We start from the raw sequence: 18,048 nt of genomic DNA on the forward strand, positions 1-18,048 counted from the left end.
GGCTTGGTTTTACTCAGTTTCACATAGCTTAAGTCTTGGTGTTGGGGCTGGGTATTCATTAGTTATAGATAGATAGATAGATAGATACTTTATTGATCCCGAGGGAAATTAAAAAATTATGGGGTATTTATCCGGTCTGATGAAAGTCTGGGTCCTGAAATGTCACATGCGGTGATAGACTTCATGAAATGTGGAGCAGCTTTTGGTGAGCGGACTCAGTCTTCCTTTTAAAGGCTTTATATGTGATTTTTTGATCCAGTAGATGTCGCCCTTGAGCACCAGCATGAAACCAAAACAACTCACGCTGCATTGTTGTGTTAGCATGCTAATGCTAGCGATCTTTATTATGCTGGTATCTTCACACTGCATGTAAATTTACCTGAAATGAGCGTGATCTAGAAACACAGTTAAGCAGTGAGTACAGTATGTTATTCTTCTTTTCTCTAGTCCATCAATTAAACAACTTTTATACACGAGGGGAGGAGTCAGCCGGCTGTCCGGGCGATGTAAACAAAGTGAAGATAGGACTCTGAAAACTCTGAAAACATCACAGACAGTGGGACTCGGGTGTTACACCCATTGTAGACAGTCATGACTCACAGAGTTATTTTCAGAGGATAGACTTCATCACATATAAAGACTTTAAAGGAAGATGTGCATCAGGAAGATTCCAAGGACTGCCTTTCTGAAAATCTTCCAGAAAGTTTCAGGAGTGAATGTTTGAAAAAGGCTTTTGACTTGATGTTATTCATCAAAGTCTCTGTTTACTCAGTCTTGCCCTTGCTTTAATTGTGGTCTTAACTGGCTCTTAATCCCTCAAAGCTTTGGGGCGTGACTTGGTCTTGCCCAGTCTTTATCTTGGTCTTGACTCCATCTTAACACCTCAAAGCCCGGGGCTCGCCATGGTTTTGGATGCACTCTGGTGTTGGTCACGACTTGGTTTTGATTTGAGTCGTCTTGACTGCAACACTTGTAGAAAGTCATGTTAAATGTATGCTTCTTTAGTCATTGGGCTAAACTTGAAAAAAAAATCAGAGCCGGGGAACAAATAGTGCATACAGCAGAGACAGAGAGGAGAGGTCAGTGTCGGATAAGATGAAATGTGTATGAATACAAAGCAGCGTGTTGCCAGGCGTGCAGAGAAACAGCATCCGAGCACTCAGAGACAGAGATGCAAACGAAAACAACAACATAATAAAAACACATTCATGAGCGTGCACACAAACAAGCAGCTGCAGCAGGAATCTGCAGCGATGTGACAGACTGACCCACTTTGCATTCTTTTCAGGCACACAGATTGCAAATGGCACTGGGGCAAGAAGGCATCACGCCATGGTGGTCAGCGAACCTCCTCCTGCCCCCGAGCAAATCTGTGCGCCAACAAAGATTTCTATTTAAAAAACCAGATGCAGCCGAGCGGAAACGGTGTGAGTCAAGAGGAGAGAGAGAGAGAGCGAGAGAGAGAGAGAGAGAGAGAGAGAGAGAGAGAGAGAGAGAGTGTGGGATGTGTGTCTGATGGATTTGGGCGGTTCAAATTAAAAGTTTACACCATGGGGTGATGTCACATGATATTATTGAGTGTGTGTGTGCGCAGGGCTGTTTGTGTTATCTGTGTGTGTGTGTGTGTGTGTGTGTGTGTGTGTGTGTGTGTGTGTTTATCTCCCTCTCCATTTCTTGATAGATTGCTCTCTCTCCTGGAAATCCACTCAGACTAAATAACTCTGCTCGCCATTAAGTTTGTCCACAGCCTGAGTCACAGCCGGCCCTTCTTTCTTCTAATATATTTACACTGGCGCTGAGTTGGGTCTTCTTCTGGCATGTTTACTCCTTTTTTGCAAAAGACAAATCAAAATGCCTTTGTGTTAAGAGTTACAGGAATCTGCAGGTAGTGATGTAATGACACACTCAGTGTACAGTGTGTCTTTATGACGGCGAGCTTTGTCATGACAGGGACTAATGATGAGATACTTGAATCTGTTTCTGTCTTTTAACCCAAAGATCTCTGCTCTAATGACGGGTTTGTAGATCTGTTTGTATTGATGTCATTTCTCTGAGTATCTCCTAGAGGTCGTGCATCACGCCTTCACAAGACGATTCGATCCGATTAAATTCTCTACGGCTACGGTCCAATTCAGGGAGGATTCATTATAATAAAGAACGATTTCATACCAGTGGATTATCGGATCCAAAGTATTTGTTTTTACTCTATGGATGTGAAAAAAAAGTCCATCAATCCATCCATTTTCTACATCGCTTTCCCCGTTCAGGGTCGCAGGGGGCTTGAGCCGGACCCAGCTGTCATTGGACGAGAGGCGGGGGTACACACCCTGAACTGGTCGGCAGTCCATCACAACTTTAAAACCGGGCCACTGACCAGTTTATAGTATTTTTCCACCGATAATGGGCCTCTGAGGACGGATTCACTCAGATCTTTAACGTTAAAATCGGTTACCCATTCAGATCGGTTTGCACCCCTAGTATTTTTTTGCCTTCATGATATCAGATTCAGATCTCAATAATTTCAGCTTTACATCTCTTTATAAGGTTAATCTTTCTTCGTCATGATAATCATCCTCTCTGCAGGAGGAATCAGAGAAACACTGACTGACTGACTCTGTCAATACGATATCGATCAGGGCAGAAAGTGTGAGTCTTTAAGCTTCCTTAAAACTTTACACTTTCCAAACATTTATCTTTGAATCCTGCAGAAAAAAATTAAACACAGGAACTGAAGTATAATCAGACAGGGCATGTCATTATTGTTTTGTCCTTCTTCAAAGGTTTATTTTTGGGCTTTTTTACACCTTAAATTTGAAAGAGAGGACAGTAGGTAGAGCCAGAAATCAGGGGTGGAGAGAGAGCCACAGGACGGACCTGAACCCGGGCCGCCCACCAGGAGGACCAAGTCCTCCACACATGGGGTTAGAAACACTACAGTCAAATCTAAAGTCCAAAAATCAATTTTTCCATACTTAGTTAAGAAAATGTCCCCACAAATACAACCAAGATGGAAGAAATGCTCAGAGAAGTGTGTCTATAATATTTCCTTCTTGGTATGGGTGTTCTCAATCAGGAAGATTTGGTTTTTCATATCTGACGTTGTGATGAAGATTGGTTCCACACTTGTAGCCACTTCCTGTTTAAGACGTCCTGCTCTTAATATCAAACTGTTTGCCTGATAGAGGACTAGAACTGAAACGTTGCCACTATATGTATGTTTGACAGTGTGCCAGAGTTTACCAGCAGGTTTTTGAAGGATAGTGTCTTTATTAGACTTCATCAGACTGACTGATGAAAGGCTAAAGGGCCTGAAACAACACACGCGGTGATACATTTCATTAAATCTGATTGTTAATATCCAAACTGCTTTCTTAATGTCCAATGACCTTTTTGTTTTGACAAATTCAAACCTGACAAATCACCCTGTTCAATCCCTAAGTGAGGGAACAATCCCTTGAAGTATAGAGGTGACAACATCAACAGTGTGAATGAGAGGGGCACAACTTAACTTACACTGTAAAAAAAAACAAAAAAAAACAAACTTATAATTTACGGTAAAATACTGTCAGCTGTGGTTGCCAGAATTTTACCATAAAAACGACGGTGACAATGTATAAGAAATTACGGTATATTGTTTGGGCAACCGTAAATTTTACGGTATAGTGAAGAAATCTAAAGATGACTTAGTGAATCAGGAAACAGAAATGAGCAAACAGGAACAACATGTCAGACTGCATGGACAGATGTTGTCTTATTGTAGGGATGCATTTTACAGTTGGGATACATTTTGGTCTTTTTGTTATCTTATCTTGTCTTAAATGTCTGAAACTAAAGAACTAATCCAGCATCGTCCCTCGTTTCCCCCCCTGCCCCCCCCCATCCACGTCCCTGTGCTGCTTTTAGCTGCAGGCAGAGATGCTCCTGACAGTTCATCTTGCACCTCTGTTATTTGTGTGTGTACGTTACTTTGGGCAGCTTGTCAAAGAGAAACAGGGGTAGAGAGAGTGCAGCAGCCTCCGCAGAGAGCCGTAATGTCACAGTGAGCAGTGGGCTAATGAATAGGAGTCACCGTCGGCCGGAGGCGAAGTTAATGAACTCCTGCTAGCCAGGATAATTAATGCCAGACTGCTACCCCGGCTGGACAAAACATCCTCTTCTTCTCCCTCTTCTTTTTTTTTTCTCCCCAACCGCTCACCCTCCATCTTACTCCCTCTTCTTCTTTCAGTCAATTAGTTTCTGCAGCGCTTGGAGGTGAGGTTTAGGCAAATATATGGCCCATGACAGAGCGAGTGATGTCTGTGGACGTAAATACTCGGAAGGGAACATGGAGTCTTCAGGTCAGAGATAGATTAGGGGAAATTGGGGGAGCTTACACGGTGGGGAATATACTCCTCCCATCTCTCCCTCTCCGACTTTCCATTTCTAGAAAAATAATGAGCAAAGTAAAGCGGCCTCTCTCTCTGCAGCCGTTATGATGCGCTGCTCGGCCCCGGCAGAAACTCAGCGTGCTCTCTGAGGCAGATTGTTTTAGGAATTGTTAAAGGAGGTCTAACCAGCAAATATAGCAGAACATTTGGCCTGTCCGGCTAAATCAGCTTTAAATTGGCCCAAAACAGACAAAACAGCAGGGCGGACTCCTAACAACAAAGACTGCAATTTACAAATCACAGCTTCTGTTTTTAGTGAATTGAATTGAATCTAACAGGCTGGAGTTAAAATTTCTACAGCAGCGTTTTTATTGAAATTTAAGGTGTTTTTTTTTCCTGCAACCATAACGTCTATAGCTCTCTCTTCCTCTCTTCCAGTACACCTCGGCATTGACGTATGACGGGGTGATGGTGATGGCTGAGGCCTTCAGGAACCTGCGGCGGCAGAAGGTGGACATTTCCAGACGGGGGAACGCAGGCGACTGTCTCGCCAACCCCGCAGCCCCGTGGAACCAGGGCATCGACATGGAGCGCACTCTCAAACAGGTGAGGCGGGGGAGGAATGCAACGTGATGCAGGCTTCTAGGATAGGACGTTAAACTGATGTGATGTCATCTTTTGGACCGAGAAAAACATGCAAATTTGTTTGCTATACTACTGCAAAGACCCAAGTAAACACAGAAACATTTTACATACATATCCATTCAAGATCCTCATTTCCCCCTCATTACTATCCAAAAACTTTTGAAGGAAGTTTATGTAAGCAATGGGGCTGATTAAAAGGAGGTTGTTATACACACATCGTGTAGGAGCAGGGCAGTGCAAAAACAGCAGACTGAGGAAGAAGGTACGCTCGCACACTCGCTTAAATACCATCGCAATCACAACGTTTGGACCAGAGGTCTTCTTCAGGTGATCATTTTTTTAGTTTTTACCTGAAGAAGACGACTGGTCAAAACCAAGCTGCAACCTCCGGTCTTGAAAAATGAAGAAGTGCAAAATCCTGCCGTTCCTCGAGTGTCCACTAGAGGCTGGCTCCAGGAACACAGGAAGTCACATACACACAGCAATCCAGTTTTTACAGCATAAATTAACATGTTTACAGCCTGGTACAAAAAACTAAACAGGTCTGATTAGTTACTGTCTTCACTGGCACACTCTGTACTCTGTGAATTTTTCCAAGATGCATTTGATTTGATTTTATGAACGATATGTGTTTTCCATAGTTAGGCCTGTCGCTGACATGATTGACAGGTGGGCGCGGTGTAACGGTTTGTCAAGAGTTTTAAAACCCGCCTCAGCTCCAGCTCTCAGCCTGTCGTTAGGTTGACTGAAAGTTAGACTGAGACAGGATTTCCAACGTGGCGGCTGCTGGCGATGTGCCTCTGGCGCCCCCTGCAGGAACAGATGGCTGACGTCATTAATACTTACAGTCTGTGGTCAAAATGTTGTGATTGTAATGAATTAAAACTTTAATTAATCTTCTTGTAATTAAGCCTGCAAGTGTTCAGGCTTATCTTCTTCCTCGTTCAACTTTACACAATAAACAATATACATGTAAGACCTTAACAATGAGTTCAACATGTAGCTTCAGTTTTTGGGAGCTACTGATTTTGAGAAATGTGGAAATATTCCTTTAATGCCCCTAAAACAGCTGGAGGTGAAGTCCACATGTGTGTTTTTGAGAAAAGAAAGTACAATAATTTAACTTTAACTTTAACTTCTGTGGCAGTCATCTCTATCCACCTTTTTATAAGTTTTTCTTTCCACAAAATATGAGAAGCAACATTTCTGTTATATTTAAAAAGACACCTATAAATCCTTAACTCTGACCTTTTTACTTTAACTTGTATTGATTTGTATTTTTTTTACATTTGTTATTTGTGTGTTCTCGTCTGTGTGCAGGTCCGGCTGCAGGGATTAACAGGTAATGTCCAGTTTGACCACTATGGCCGAAGGGTCAACTACACAATGGACGTGTTTGAGCTGAAGAATAATGGACCCAGACGGGTAATCACATCACACAACACAACTTTCATTTTGTGTTCATATTTGTCCAGTTTAACTCACTGCTTCTTTCTAGCCTACATCATGTTTCTAATACGTGAGCTCAGATATTTACTCTGAGGTTTGAGGACGACGCCCCCTTCAGGTGTTATCAGAGCGTTAATGGCCTTGTTGTCAGTATGAATATCTATCGTAACCATGCCGGTAGAGCAGGAGGCGCCTGAACATCAGAAAGTCTGCATCAAGCAGGCTGAACTCCACCTGACCTTTGTTGTCATGGAAACTGCAATAAAATACTAGCAGTGTCACAGTTAAGTGATGACATCGTTCGAATGACCCTGTGCAGGCCGCCTGCTCAGACCGAACAGATATCAAGAAGGTCTGGACTACAAAAGTTACAATCGTAACTATAAGCATTGCTCCCGTTGCCTAGCAACCTCAACAGCTGCACTGGAACTAGCTAACATGATCAACATCACATAACTCAGGTGTTTTTCAACACTCCTGATGCTAGCTTTATTTAAAAACGAGATGAAACCAATTACTGAGTAATCGTCGGCTGCTTGAAAACCCGCCATTGCCTTTTGAGTTGGCGCACCATGAACATCGGGAAATGTTCGGCCAAGAAGGATGCACCAGATGGATCCTTCTGGAAAAGCTTATAGGTCTTCAAAAATGGGACAGCCTTCGACTAGATGCAGGCACTGAATTGAGACGTGTTTTGTGAAACGGTCACACTGTAATGTCAATATCTGACAAATACATGTTTACAGTCTTCTCAGAGTTAGAGACCATTTTATTACCAGATGGTTTAACCTTACAAGGAGTTTTCTTGCAATAAAAATCAAATAAACAGCCGTACTTCAGATTCATACATTCAGGACTATGTGAGGTATATATAACAGCATGAAACATGTAATAATACAGAACAACGAGGAGGTAATCCAGGTCTTATCACCTTGTGTGAAAGCCAAAAGCCATTTAATGATCTGATAACATCTGAACCAGCTGCTAACACAGTAAGTCTAAGGACATTTTTTTGTATCGCACGTATAGGCTGTAAAAAAAAAAAGGTTCAATTTCTGGCAGAATTTTTTTACCTCAGGAAAGAGAGGATTGATTTCTGAGGAGAAAAAAAGAATGAAAATGTGAAAAAAGAGAGAGATGAACACTTGTGAGAGTGAGAGAGAGAGCGAGGATGGAATGAAATAGAGAGCAATCATGGAGGAGGAGAGGAGGGGGAGGAGGGGAGGAGGGGAGGAGGGGAGGAGGGGAGGAGGCAGAGAGGAGTTCCCATCAATCAAAACCTGCTTTAGCCTGTCGTCCTGCACACAGCGAGGGTCCTATCAGGACAGGGTGTGTTTGTGTGTGTGTGTGTGTATGTGTGTGTGTGTGTGTGTGTGTGTGTGCGCCTGCTCCTGTGTTTTCCATGTTCCTCAATCATCCTGATGCCCCAGCACACAGGAGGTACCAGCCAATCACAGCTCTCCGTTGAAGCAGCGGGCTGGCTCGCCTGCTCTCACTGATGTATAGCTGCTAATGTTTGTCATCACAGCTCCGGCCTGTTAAAGGATCAATACACCTCATTGATATCATATTAGTTTGCAGGTTTGATTAGATGTTTGATAAAAATCTCATAAAGACCAAACAGTGCAAACATTTATGACCACTACACGTCATGTTGGTCCCGTTCTGCCCGCTCAGTTTGACCCTGAATGAGCTCAAGATGGCGACAGTAACGTCACACAAACATGAAATAGCTTTCGAGAAAAAAGAAGTCCTTTAAGAATCCTGCATGAGGGCGTCTCAGCTGCAGTGATTCAGTGTCCCTGCAAAGTTGTGCACAGTAATTGACGATCAACCCAACAACAAAGAACAAAATGTGCCAAACTTTATTTAAATACATAAAGTATTTCTGGACTTCTTCGATAAATAAACAGTGCTAGATATCAAATAAATGAATTACATGAAGTATTATAAGTCTGAACATTTATATAAGACTTTGTAAATACTAGTTTGATCAAATATTCTTGACTGAACTTACTTTTCCAGTCAGACTTTTCGGCTCCATGTCAGGTTCATGGGTAAATGTGAGAGGAGGTTCAAGTCGACCTAAAGTCAGAAATGTTTGTCAGTCATGAGATCGCTGAATCAAAAACTGTGAGTGACAAAACAGGATGAAATAAAGTCAAAAAGTGATAATCACCACCGCTTACCTTGACACCCTAAATCTCCTGTCTGAAGATTTTATCTGCTCATGTAAAAAACACTCAAATTCATAAAGATGACTCTTTCTGAATGAAAACAGTAAATGAGACCGTCAGGGAGAAGATTTTAACACCTTAATCTGAAGCAACATTTGACTTACACCTTTTGTTTTAAAAAGCTTAAAGGGCGACACAAACTTTATTAGACACGTCGAACTGCTTTGATTTTTCCCTTTCTTCTTCCCCCGCCAATTTTTGAAGCTCAAAAATGAAGACGTATAGCAACCAGTTATCCAGATTTCCCGCACAAAAGCTGCAGTGTTCTTGCAGTTGCAGAACACGAAATTGAATACTCAGGGAATTTAAAAAACCACTGTCCAAGCAGAACTCATCACAATCAAATGACACTTGATCACGGGAGGCTGCTGCGCCTCTTCACCTGCAGACTCCTGCTCCAACACACTTTATCAAAAAGATAAAGATGATGAAGATGATTCTTAAACACAAAGCCCTCCTACTGGTCATTTAGGCTAATATCACTGCTTATTCAACTTTTACATGCATAGCAACCTTTTTCTAATATAAAGCTGGTTCTGCTGTGTTAGTCTGGCAAATGTGCGACTGCAGTGCATCTATGAAGCTTCAAACTAGACTAACACAACCTCTAAATATATACAACAACATGCTAAATTAGCCCGGATGTTGACATTCACTTTTTATCTGACAGTTTTATGAATGTTTAAAGTCTTTGTATGTGATTTTTCACACTTAAATATAATATAAATCAAGTATCTCCTCTGAAAATAACTCTGTGAGTCATGACTGTCTACAATGGGTGTAACACCCGAGTCCCACTGTCTGTGATGTTTTCAGAGTTTTCAGAGTCCTATCTTCACTTTGTTTACATCGCCTGGACGGCCGGCTGACTCCTCCCCTCGTGTATAAAAGTTGTTTAATTGAGGGACTAGAGAAAAGAAGAATAACATACTGTACTCACTGCTTAACTGTGTTTCTAGATCACGCTCATTTCAGGTAAATTTACATGCAGTGTGAAGATACCAGCATAATAAAGATCGCTAACATTAGCATGCTAACACAACAATGCAGCGCGAGTTGTTTTGGTTTCATGCTGGTGCTCAAGGGCGACATCTGCTGGATCAAAAAATCACATATAAAGCCTTTAAAAGCAGATGTATTTTGAGCATGTTTATAAGAACGTACAGGTGAGCACAAAGCACAGTGTGAGATGTTTTGTTTTGTCGGGCAGATCGGATACTGGAACGACGCAGACAAACTGGTGCTGATCCAGGACTCTCCGCTGCTTCCGAACGACACGTCCGGCATCGAGAACCGCACCGTCGTGGTCACCACCATCATGGTAAGAGGACATTGCATGTGCTCACCAACACACACACCAACATGCACACACATTTGCATGCAGTCGTATTGTGAACAAGCTGTGAAGGCAGGAGACTTTGTTTATGAAGTGCTGCTGCAGAACACCTTCAGGGTTTTTTGCAAAGTCAGGAGCCGATGGTTCAGTAGCTACACAAAAATCTCAGACATAAAATCTGCTTTTACATTTCAATAAAGATGTCAGCTGTGCCGTTTCCCTACAAAATCCTTCTCTTGTAAAGTACCTCAGCTCTTTCCAAGGTACTCTACAAGCATCTCTACTGTACAAGCAATTTGTGGATAACCTGCAGACCCGCAAAATTTGTCTTATTTGGCGCTGTATTTAATCAACGACAGAGGCTAAATATAGACATGCTGTGTGCAGAATCTACATTACACTTCCTTTTTTTTATAGCAGTGTAAAGCATCGCTATCGTAAAGTTTTATTACTGGCCTTTAGAGCTGAGTTAAAGGACTTCTTTGTTATTTTGGGCAGACATTAACACACTCTTGCGGGAGACCCCTCATATATAAAAGTTAGAGATACCGATTATCCAATTACACCGGCCTCAACAGACCAGACTACGGGAGTGGCATCAAGATTAGCCAAATTGATTTCAGCTCTTTCTCTACCACACGTTTCCTTAAATCTTCCACACATATGACACGATCTATCCGGCTTATTTCCTGAGGGATTTGAGAGGATGCATAGTCCCCGTGCGAGGATCAGATTTCAGCACTTTGCCCCCTTGGAGGCTCTTATGACGACTTTCTCAGAGGTCAGGGATCACACACACAGTAGCTTTGCATTGCAACAAGCGGTGCAACATTAACAGTAAAAGAGACGCTTAAGGAAAGGGGGATTTGTTTTTATTACGCCTTTAGAAACTTTGATAAAACATCAGACAACTCCAGAAATCAACTACCGTCACTGGGAGTGTCTTTTTATTGCACCATAAACATCTCAAAACGCAGTCGAACAGCTCAATTACCAGCTGCTGTTACCGAGGCTTTTGTATCAGAATTTCACAGGGACAAAAAAAAAAAAGAGTTCAACAGAGCTACTAGATCATTTTACACATGATTGAATGAATGGCCTTTGCATGGCATGTGAATCTCTGGCTGTAGCAGCGACTCTGACATGGCTGACTACAGTAAAAACAGCTGAGAGGAGGAGGAGGAGGAGGAGGAGGAGGAGGAGGAGGGAAGGAGGGTGGGAATGGAGAGTCACAGCTCAGCACAATCCTCCCTCTTTTCAGCCCCTGATGACGAACCCCATTTTAAGAAACTGAGCCCCAGTTGGACGCAAGCAGGATATGAAAGCCCCTTTAATGGGAGAGTGATGGACACAGCAGCCCCGAGCCAAAAATGAAGCCCTAAAGACACACTGGGCGAGTGGAGAGACAGAGAGACAGAGAGAGAGACTCGGCAACTATGTTAATGGACAGAAACACTGAACGAGAAATGGAGCCACTCAGAGCCGTAATGGAGCCCCTCGAGAGGAAAATGAAATGCAAATGGAAGGGGGAGAAAGACACTGTCTCTCTTTTTTTAAGGACGCTGCTTGCGGACGGACACCCGTTGAGGCTTTAATGGGTCCCCAGCTCCTAACCCGCACAGCGTCTGTTTACTAGCATAAACAAGCTCCCACTACACCTGTTTGTGTGTGTGTGTGTGTGTGTGTGTGTGTGTGCGTGTGTGTGTGTGTGTTAGCTTCATGCATCGTCATGCTCCCCGCTGTGTTTTGTGTGGCTTCAATCCCCTCCTTGATTTGAATTTGTAATTTTTTTGGAGGAGAAGAAGATCTATGGACCCCGAACTATAAAAGTGAAGCGCCGCCAGAATGTGATTATACATTATGTCTCACTGAATGCTCTAAATCTGTCACTTTCCTCCGACTACCTTGCTCTACCGCTCGATACATTACACACTCCGAGGCGCTTCCTGTAAGCTTTAACACAGCTTAGAAAGACTAATGCGCTCATAATCATCCCAGTTCATATCCATCAAGCTTTTTATGCGGCATGATATTATAGTTTCATTATGACGGCTGCGTTTCACACACACACTTTTAATGTTCATGAAAGTAACGTTTGTTTAGCAGAAACTTAATGAAGTGTCTCAGCATTGTCTCTCTTCACAGCTGCCTCTGTGTCTTATAGGAAAACGTCTGAGCAGCTGTGATAAAGGACATGTTCAATATGTGCAGAGAGAAGCTTGTAAACAAGTCATCATGCTGCCGATTGCACAACACAGATATTAGCTCAAAAAGTTAACTAACCAGAACCAGGAGGCAACGATTAACGTAAGCTTTGGTGAACCCTCTGCAGCTCTCATACGAGGAAAAGACTAAAGAGGAAGCAGAGATGAGATGGTTAACTTTTTGTTTTCATCTTTTCTGGAACATAAGTTATACGTTGATGTGCTGTTGATTTCCCACAATGGTGTCCAGAGATCTAAGTAACTTTTAAGTGTTATTGGTTGATACTCTTTTTTGAGTACATTAAAATGTGATGTAGAAGACGCTACTTGTTGTGCCAATTTTTTCATCTAAAAAGTGGGCTGCAACCAGTATACAACCCAAGTGCAGCAGCAACAATCAGCTACTGCAAGCGACCTCACTCAATGAAAATTTTGCCCCCCATGTATTGCAAGCCGGTCGCTTTGCTGTGTAATATTTATAATGGGATTGAAACGCTGGTTTGATTGAATTGACTCTTTATTTAATGACATCGAGAAGAGCCAGCAGAAGTGTGCAGCGTGCCTCTTGGTGAATTGTTTTTTGGGCTGTTGGTCTAGTACTTAACAACCATCTATGTTACCGTAGGCTGAGAGCTCAGCTATCGCACCCAGTATCTTAGAAGATTGTAAACTCACATGGCAAAAAATAAATAAAAATGATGATACTGGAGAGAGCTTCAGAGTTGCAGAACAAGCTGCACTCTGCGGTCTTTGCAGAGTGCAATGGAAATCGCTATCAGGAAGACAGTTTAGAGTTTAGACAGCCCCCCCCCCCAAGATAAAGAAAAGTGTCTTAAATGCCTTTGACGCTTACATTCAGGATTTTATGGTAACATATTAACACAAGAGGATGAAGCTGGAGAGGAACGATGGTTGAATCAAAAACAATGGCTAATAGGCAAGACGCCTCTAAATTCAGACAACTGTGGGAAACTAGTTTTTTAAGCTAATGAAAAAGGTGCAAATAAAAAAATGAACAGTTGACTCTTAGAGTGACATCGAGTTAAAAACAAACACTGAAGCGATTTGTTCCCACAAAAAAGCGACTTGTCAATCAGAAGCCACGGCCCAAACAGAACCCAGTTTCAGCGCCTGTTTCTACCTTAAAACATTCCCACAGTTTATAAAGTGAACTTCATGCTGTCTTGAATAAGACCTGGTAATTAAGACTGTAAACTCAGTGTGATATAATAATTTAGGCAGATAATCAATTGAGCAGTGCAGGCACGCTCTTGAAGACTTAAGGCTCTGCACATGGGCTGCACACACTAAACCACTAGTACCGGCGCCACTCACTTACTTTATAATTGTCTTGCAGAAGCACTCACGACTGACTGCTTGTGTTCAGCCTTTTTTAGAGACTAAGGTTAAAGCTCAGGATGTAACACTGTGTCTGCTTTGATTGAAGCACTGCAACAATCTAAAAACCTTTAACAAGGCTGCAGCAGCCATGTCGAGTGCACTTCATCGTAGAGAAAAAAAAAGGGGACAGTGGTCATTTGCGAATATTATTTCTAAATTGTGCTTTAAATGTGTTGCACCCGTTTTCAATGTCATGCGACCAAATTGAATCAAATAAAAATGTAATTAGTGCCTCGAATGGCTGCCGATGACTGAGACTCACAAAATGAGTCACTTACTGAGAAGCAGAGTTGTGTGTTGGCTTCATGAAATGTTTTTTTTGTGGTCGAGCTATTATACAATATGGACAACCGTTTTGCTGCCTATTAGCGCTCATGTTCAAACAGAATGAGCCGCAGATTGTTTATCTTACATAATACACAAAACACTCACAAACAGAAGCGAACAGGCAGTTTTTTAGGAAGCTCGGTCTCGCAGCGTTCGACCTGTGTGTGTTTATGTGTGAACACATGCTTCTTAGACATCGAGTGAGCCTGTAGTGTGTGTGTGTGTGTGTGTGTGTGTGTGTGTGTGTGTGTGTGTGCGTGTGTGCTTTAAATGGCATGTTAATTAGTCTCATTAGGCGATGATTGAGGCAGTGAGGCCGGGATTATTGACCAGCCTTGTCAGCCACGCTGGGCTTTTCCACAATGACCTCTGAAACACTGCTGTCTTCTCGTGCCTGAAACACTGACTGGCGTCCTTTATCCCCCCGCCACTCCCCCTCTGCTCCTCCGGGCTGCCAGCACCGTCATGCACCCTGCTTTCATAAATCATAAAGATGGAAGCTGTGTCAGGGCTCTCATATCATCCCAAACATCTGCGAAGATCAACTTTGTAAATTAAGTTCCATTATTGATATGGTTGAGATTCATTAAAGATATTATGTGCAACATTTACATGTATTCATTTCTGTGTGACGGGTTATCAATTATCTTAAAAAATGGGACTTTCTCCATCTTTCTCTGTGTCCTCTAAAAGCCTGTGGATTTATTTCTATGTAAATGACTCTTGACTATTTGTCCTGGGAGATCCAAAGGATGTGATGTTTATGCATGCTCAGGACTGAGACGTCTCTCGTAAGCTGTGAATGTGCTAGAAGTGGGCAGGTCTAGATTTAGTTAGCTTTGTTATGCATCTGCTTACATTAAAAGTGATTAGTATCCACCTAACGAAGTTCAATTTGGTGTCTCTCATGTCTGTTTTTTGTGGACATTGAGGGTACTTGCCGTAGACTGTCGAGCAAAAGCAACAGGCTGCACTTGTAACAAGAGGCCTGCAGGGGGCAGAATGCTGCAGGGCTGCCAGGGGAGGGCAGTGCTTGGAGAAGAGAGAGCCATTGTAAGAGGTTTCAACGGCTGATGTAGGAGCTTAAAGCCGTCTCGTGATAATATAGTTTCATATCGAGAAACACAAGAAAAGCCGTTTCGCGCCCTCTGCAGATTTATCCTAGGATACCTTCAACATACGTTTACATCATGAGCTGAAACTTTTCCCACATTAAGTTTGGGTATCCGGCATTGTAAGACTATGGTCGAGTTTTTAAATGTGGATCTGCATAATAGGTCAACTTTAAAGACAGTTTCAGAGAAAATAAGAAGAACAGTTTGGGGTTTTCTGTCACCTACTGTCATTTACCATAATTTTAAACTCATATGAATCAATTAATTTTTTTATTTATTTTGGTGTCAAGTCATTTACACGACCCATCCCACATGGAATCATTCTGACACATTGTCTGAGAGTCAATCAAGTAATAGACTTTGATAATCCACTATCAGTGGGCAGTGCTGTATGTTTGTTTAGTTCACGCCCTGCTGCATACTCCTAATTACTTTTTTGAAATGTAATCCAAATACCACAAACCTCAACAGGATCCTCCTGGTTATGATGTTTGCTGGCTGGTTTCTTGGGCTATGATCAAAAACTGATAAAGGTTGCATGTGCATTCTGTTGCGGGAGAGAGCTCCGTTTAGCCCCGGGCCTCCTGAAGCAGATTCATCTGGACCTAGCTTTGAAGAATTTAGATTTTAATACATTTATGTTCATCATTATTAACCTCAGTGTTCAAAATGACAAAATCATGGATACTTAATCGGTTTTCCTAAGTTGTTGTAATGACTTATTATGAATTCATTGTGATGCATAATAACCCTCTTTAGGATCTTTTGTGTTTTGTGGCTTTTCTGCAAGGCACATGTTTGCTAAATAATAAATCGTTCACACTAACTAAGATTGGAAGTTTTAATGCAAACATTTCAAAAGATATATTTCTGATTATGAATTTCGACATGCAACAGTTCCATTGTGCTATCGTTATGCTATACATTAATGTTTTTGTTTCTGCCGCAGGCTAAGCCGTGCATTATCATTCTCCCCTCACTGTTGAGTTTTTGTTACCTTTGCTTTGGCCCAGGGCAAAGTCAAGCAATCACATCTCTCGAATAAATAGCTCCTGTTATCAATACGCAATATGCTGCCTTCCATGACAAACATAATTTATTTAGAAATATGACCCCCGAAAACCAGGCGAGGTTTACATTCAAATCACTCTCTTCCCTCCCCGGTGGGGCTAATGATCTATAACCTGCCACGGTCACAACTGATGTAGCGGCGGCCGATTACCCAAAGTGTTCAAGTCGAGTCACACTCGTTTTTAGATATTAAGCCATTCAGTCTGACTGCAGCTCATTCCTCACTTCCCTTCAGCTTTATGTCTGCCTCCTTTTCTGCTTAGTCATACTTTACTCTCACTTTTTTTTCACTTCGAGTCTCTGTGTATCATGCATCATGTTAATTCTTTGAAGATTTTTTTTTCAGCTTCCTGTCTGAATCCCAGTCTGAGCTGTGCATATGAAGCACAAGCTGTCATTATGATTACACATGCATCTCTTTCTATTTTACTCTAAATTATCTTCAGCAGAACAAAAAAAAAAAAGAAGTATCTCACAGCAGTGGGGATCAGGCCTATAGTCACATTTAAAGCTGAGACATGCTTTTCTCCCCCTTTGATACGCCCAGGTGGTAGTGGAAAGTAGATGTTTAAAAGTTTCAAAAGAGAAAAATCATTTCGACATTTTCGACAGAAAATGTGAGATGACAGAACACTTGAATCATTTCTGCAGATACTAAGAAACATTTTCTTGGTTGTATCATCATGACAAAATATGACAACTGTGTTTGAAGTGTTCTAGTTCTTAAGAAATATATTGATATAAGTCACCTACTGCCAATGTGCATATCAATAAGATGCAGCATATTTCTGATTGAAGCTTAAAGGTCACATATTATCCTTCTTCTCAACCAGTTTCAATAAGTCTCAGAGCTCCCCAAAATGAAGTCTGTGAAGTTTCTTGTTCTAAATCCACTCTGATCCTGTATTTGATCATGTCTATAAACCCCTCTATTTCAGCCCTGCTCAGAACAGGCTGTTTAAGTGTCTGTACCTTTAAATATGTAAATGAGCTGTGTCTGACCACGCCCCCTCTCTGGAAGGGCTCGGGTGTCTTTCTCGCTCCATGTCCTATTGTTTACGGTGAGAAGGCAAACTCAGAGGGCAGAACAAACACCTAGCTGTGGGAGTGTCACCCACCTGGGGGAGGGGTTACTGCCCTTTGTGATGTCATGAGGTGAAAATCTCCAAACAGCATGTTTGAGCACACATTTTCTGAAAAGTGGAGCAGGCAAAAGATGGAGAGGATGGACTTTTCTCATAATTGGGGGGTTTGTAGATGGACTAGAGACACATATTAGTGTTAGAGGAACATGGTGAAGTGGATTTTGAATAATATGTGACCTTTAAAACTCTGTTATGGGGGCAGGTAACAATGAATGACGCCAATCATTATTTTAAAATCTCCAACTTAGAAAAGTTGTATGGTTTTTTAAATTAATTTAGCTAATATTGCACCATGTTTATTACCAACTACAACAACAAAGCTATCACATCAGACATATAGAAGTCATCCGATCATCACCTCACCAGCTCACCCCTTCATTTTCAGGATTTTCGCATAAGAGTGAAAGCACTTGTTAAGGAATTGCATAACCATTAAAGTTGTTCCCTGCTGTACGGAACATTTTAACCGTTAGGATTTAAATCCCTGTTTGCGAGCTAGCAATCCATTAGATGTTTTAAGAGTTTGTCTGCCATTAAATGTTAACGAATTACCTGAAACCATCAATATGAATGTACATTGCATCACCTGCATGCACGTACACTAGACACAAACACAACAGGGGCCTGCTCATGTAAACATTGCTCCATAGCACTCCTAGTGGTGGAAAACTCCACAGGCTGCCTTTAACTTCAGCCCTAGTTGGTACCAATGAGCTGCCGTTCCTGTTTGTCATCTTGTTGTCTGTTGCTG

The 18,048-nt window shown here is 41.9% G+C and overlaps 1 protein-coding gene across 2 annotated transcripts in view; it reads left to right on the forward strand.

The window, feature by feature from the left end:
• Positions 1-18,048, forward strand: part of gria4b (glutamate receptor, ionotropic, AMPA 4b) — a 150,017-nt gene that overhangs the window by 96,317 nt on the left and 35,652 nt on the right. For both annotated transcript variants that reach the window (XM_065962893.1, XM_020653904.2), the window contains exons 7-9: positions 4,806-4,973; positions 6,333-6,437; positions 9,909-10,019. In XM_065962893.1, coding sequence (XP_065818965.1) covers positions 4,806-4,973; positions 6,333-6,437; positions 9,909-10,019 — 384 coding nt within the window. The remainder of the gene's footprint in view (positions 1-4,805; positions 4,974-6,332; positions 6,438-9,908; positions 10,020-18,048) is intronic.

Source organism: Labrus bergylta, chromosome 14 (assembly GCF_963930695.1).
Source record: "Labrus bergylta chromosome 14, fLabBer1.1, whole genome shotgun sequence".
In the NCBI taxonomy this organism is placed as follows: domain Eukaryota; kingdom Metazoa; phylum Chordata; class Actinopteri; order Labriformes; family Labridae; genus Labrus; species Labrus bergylta.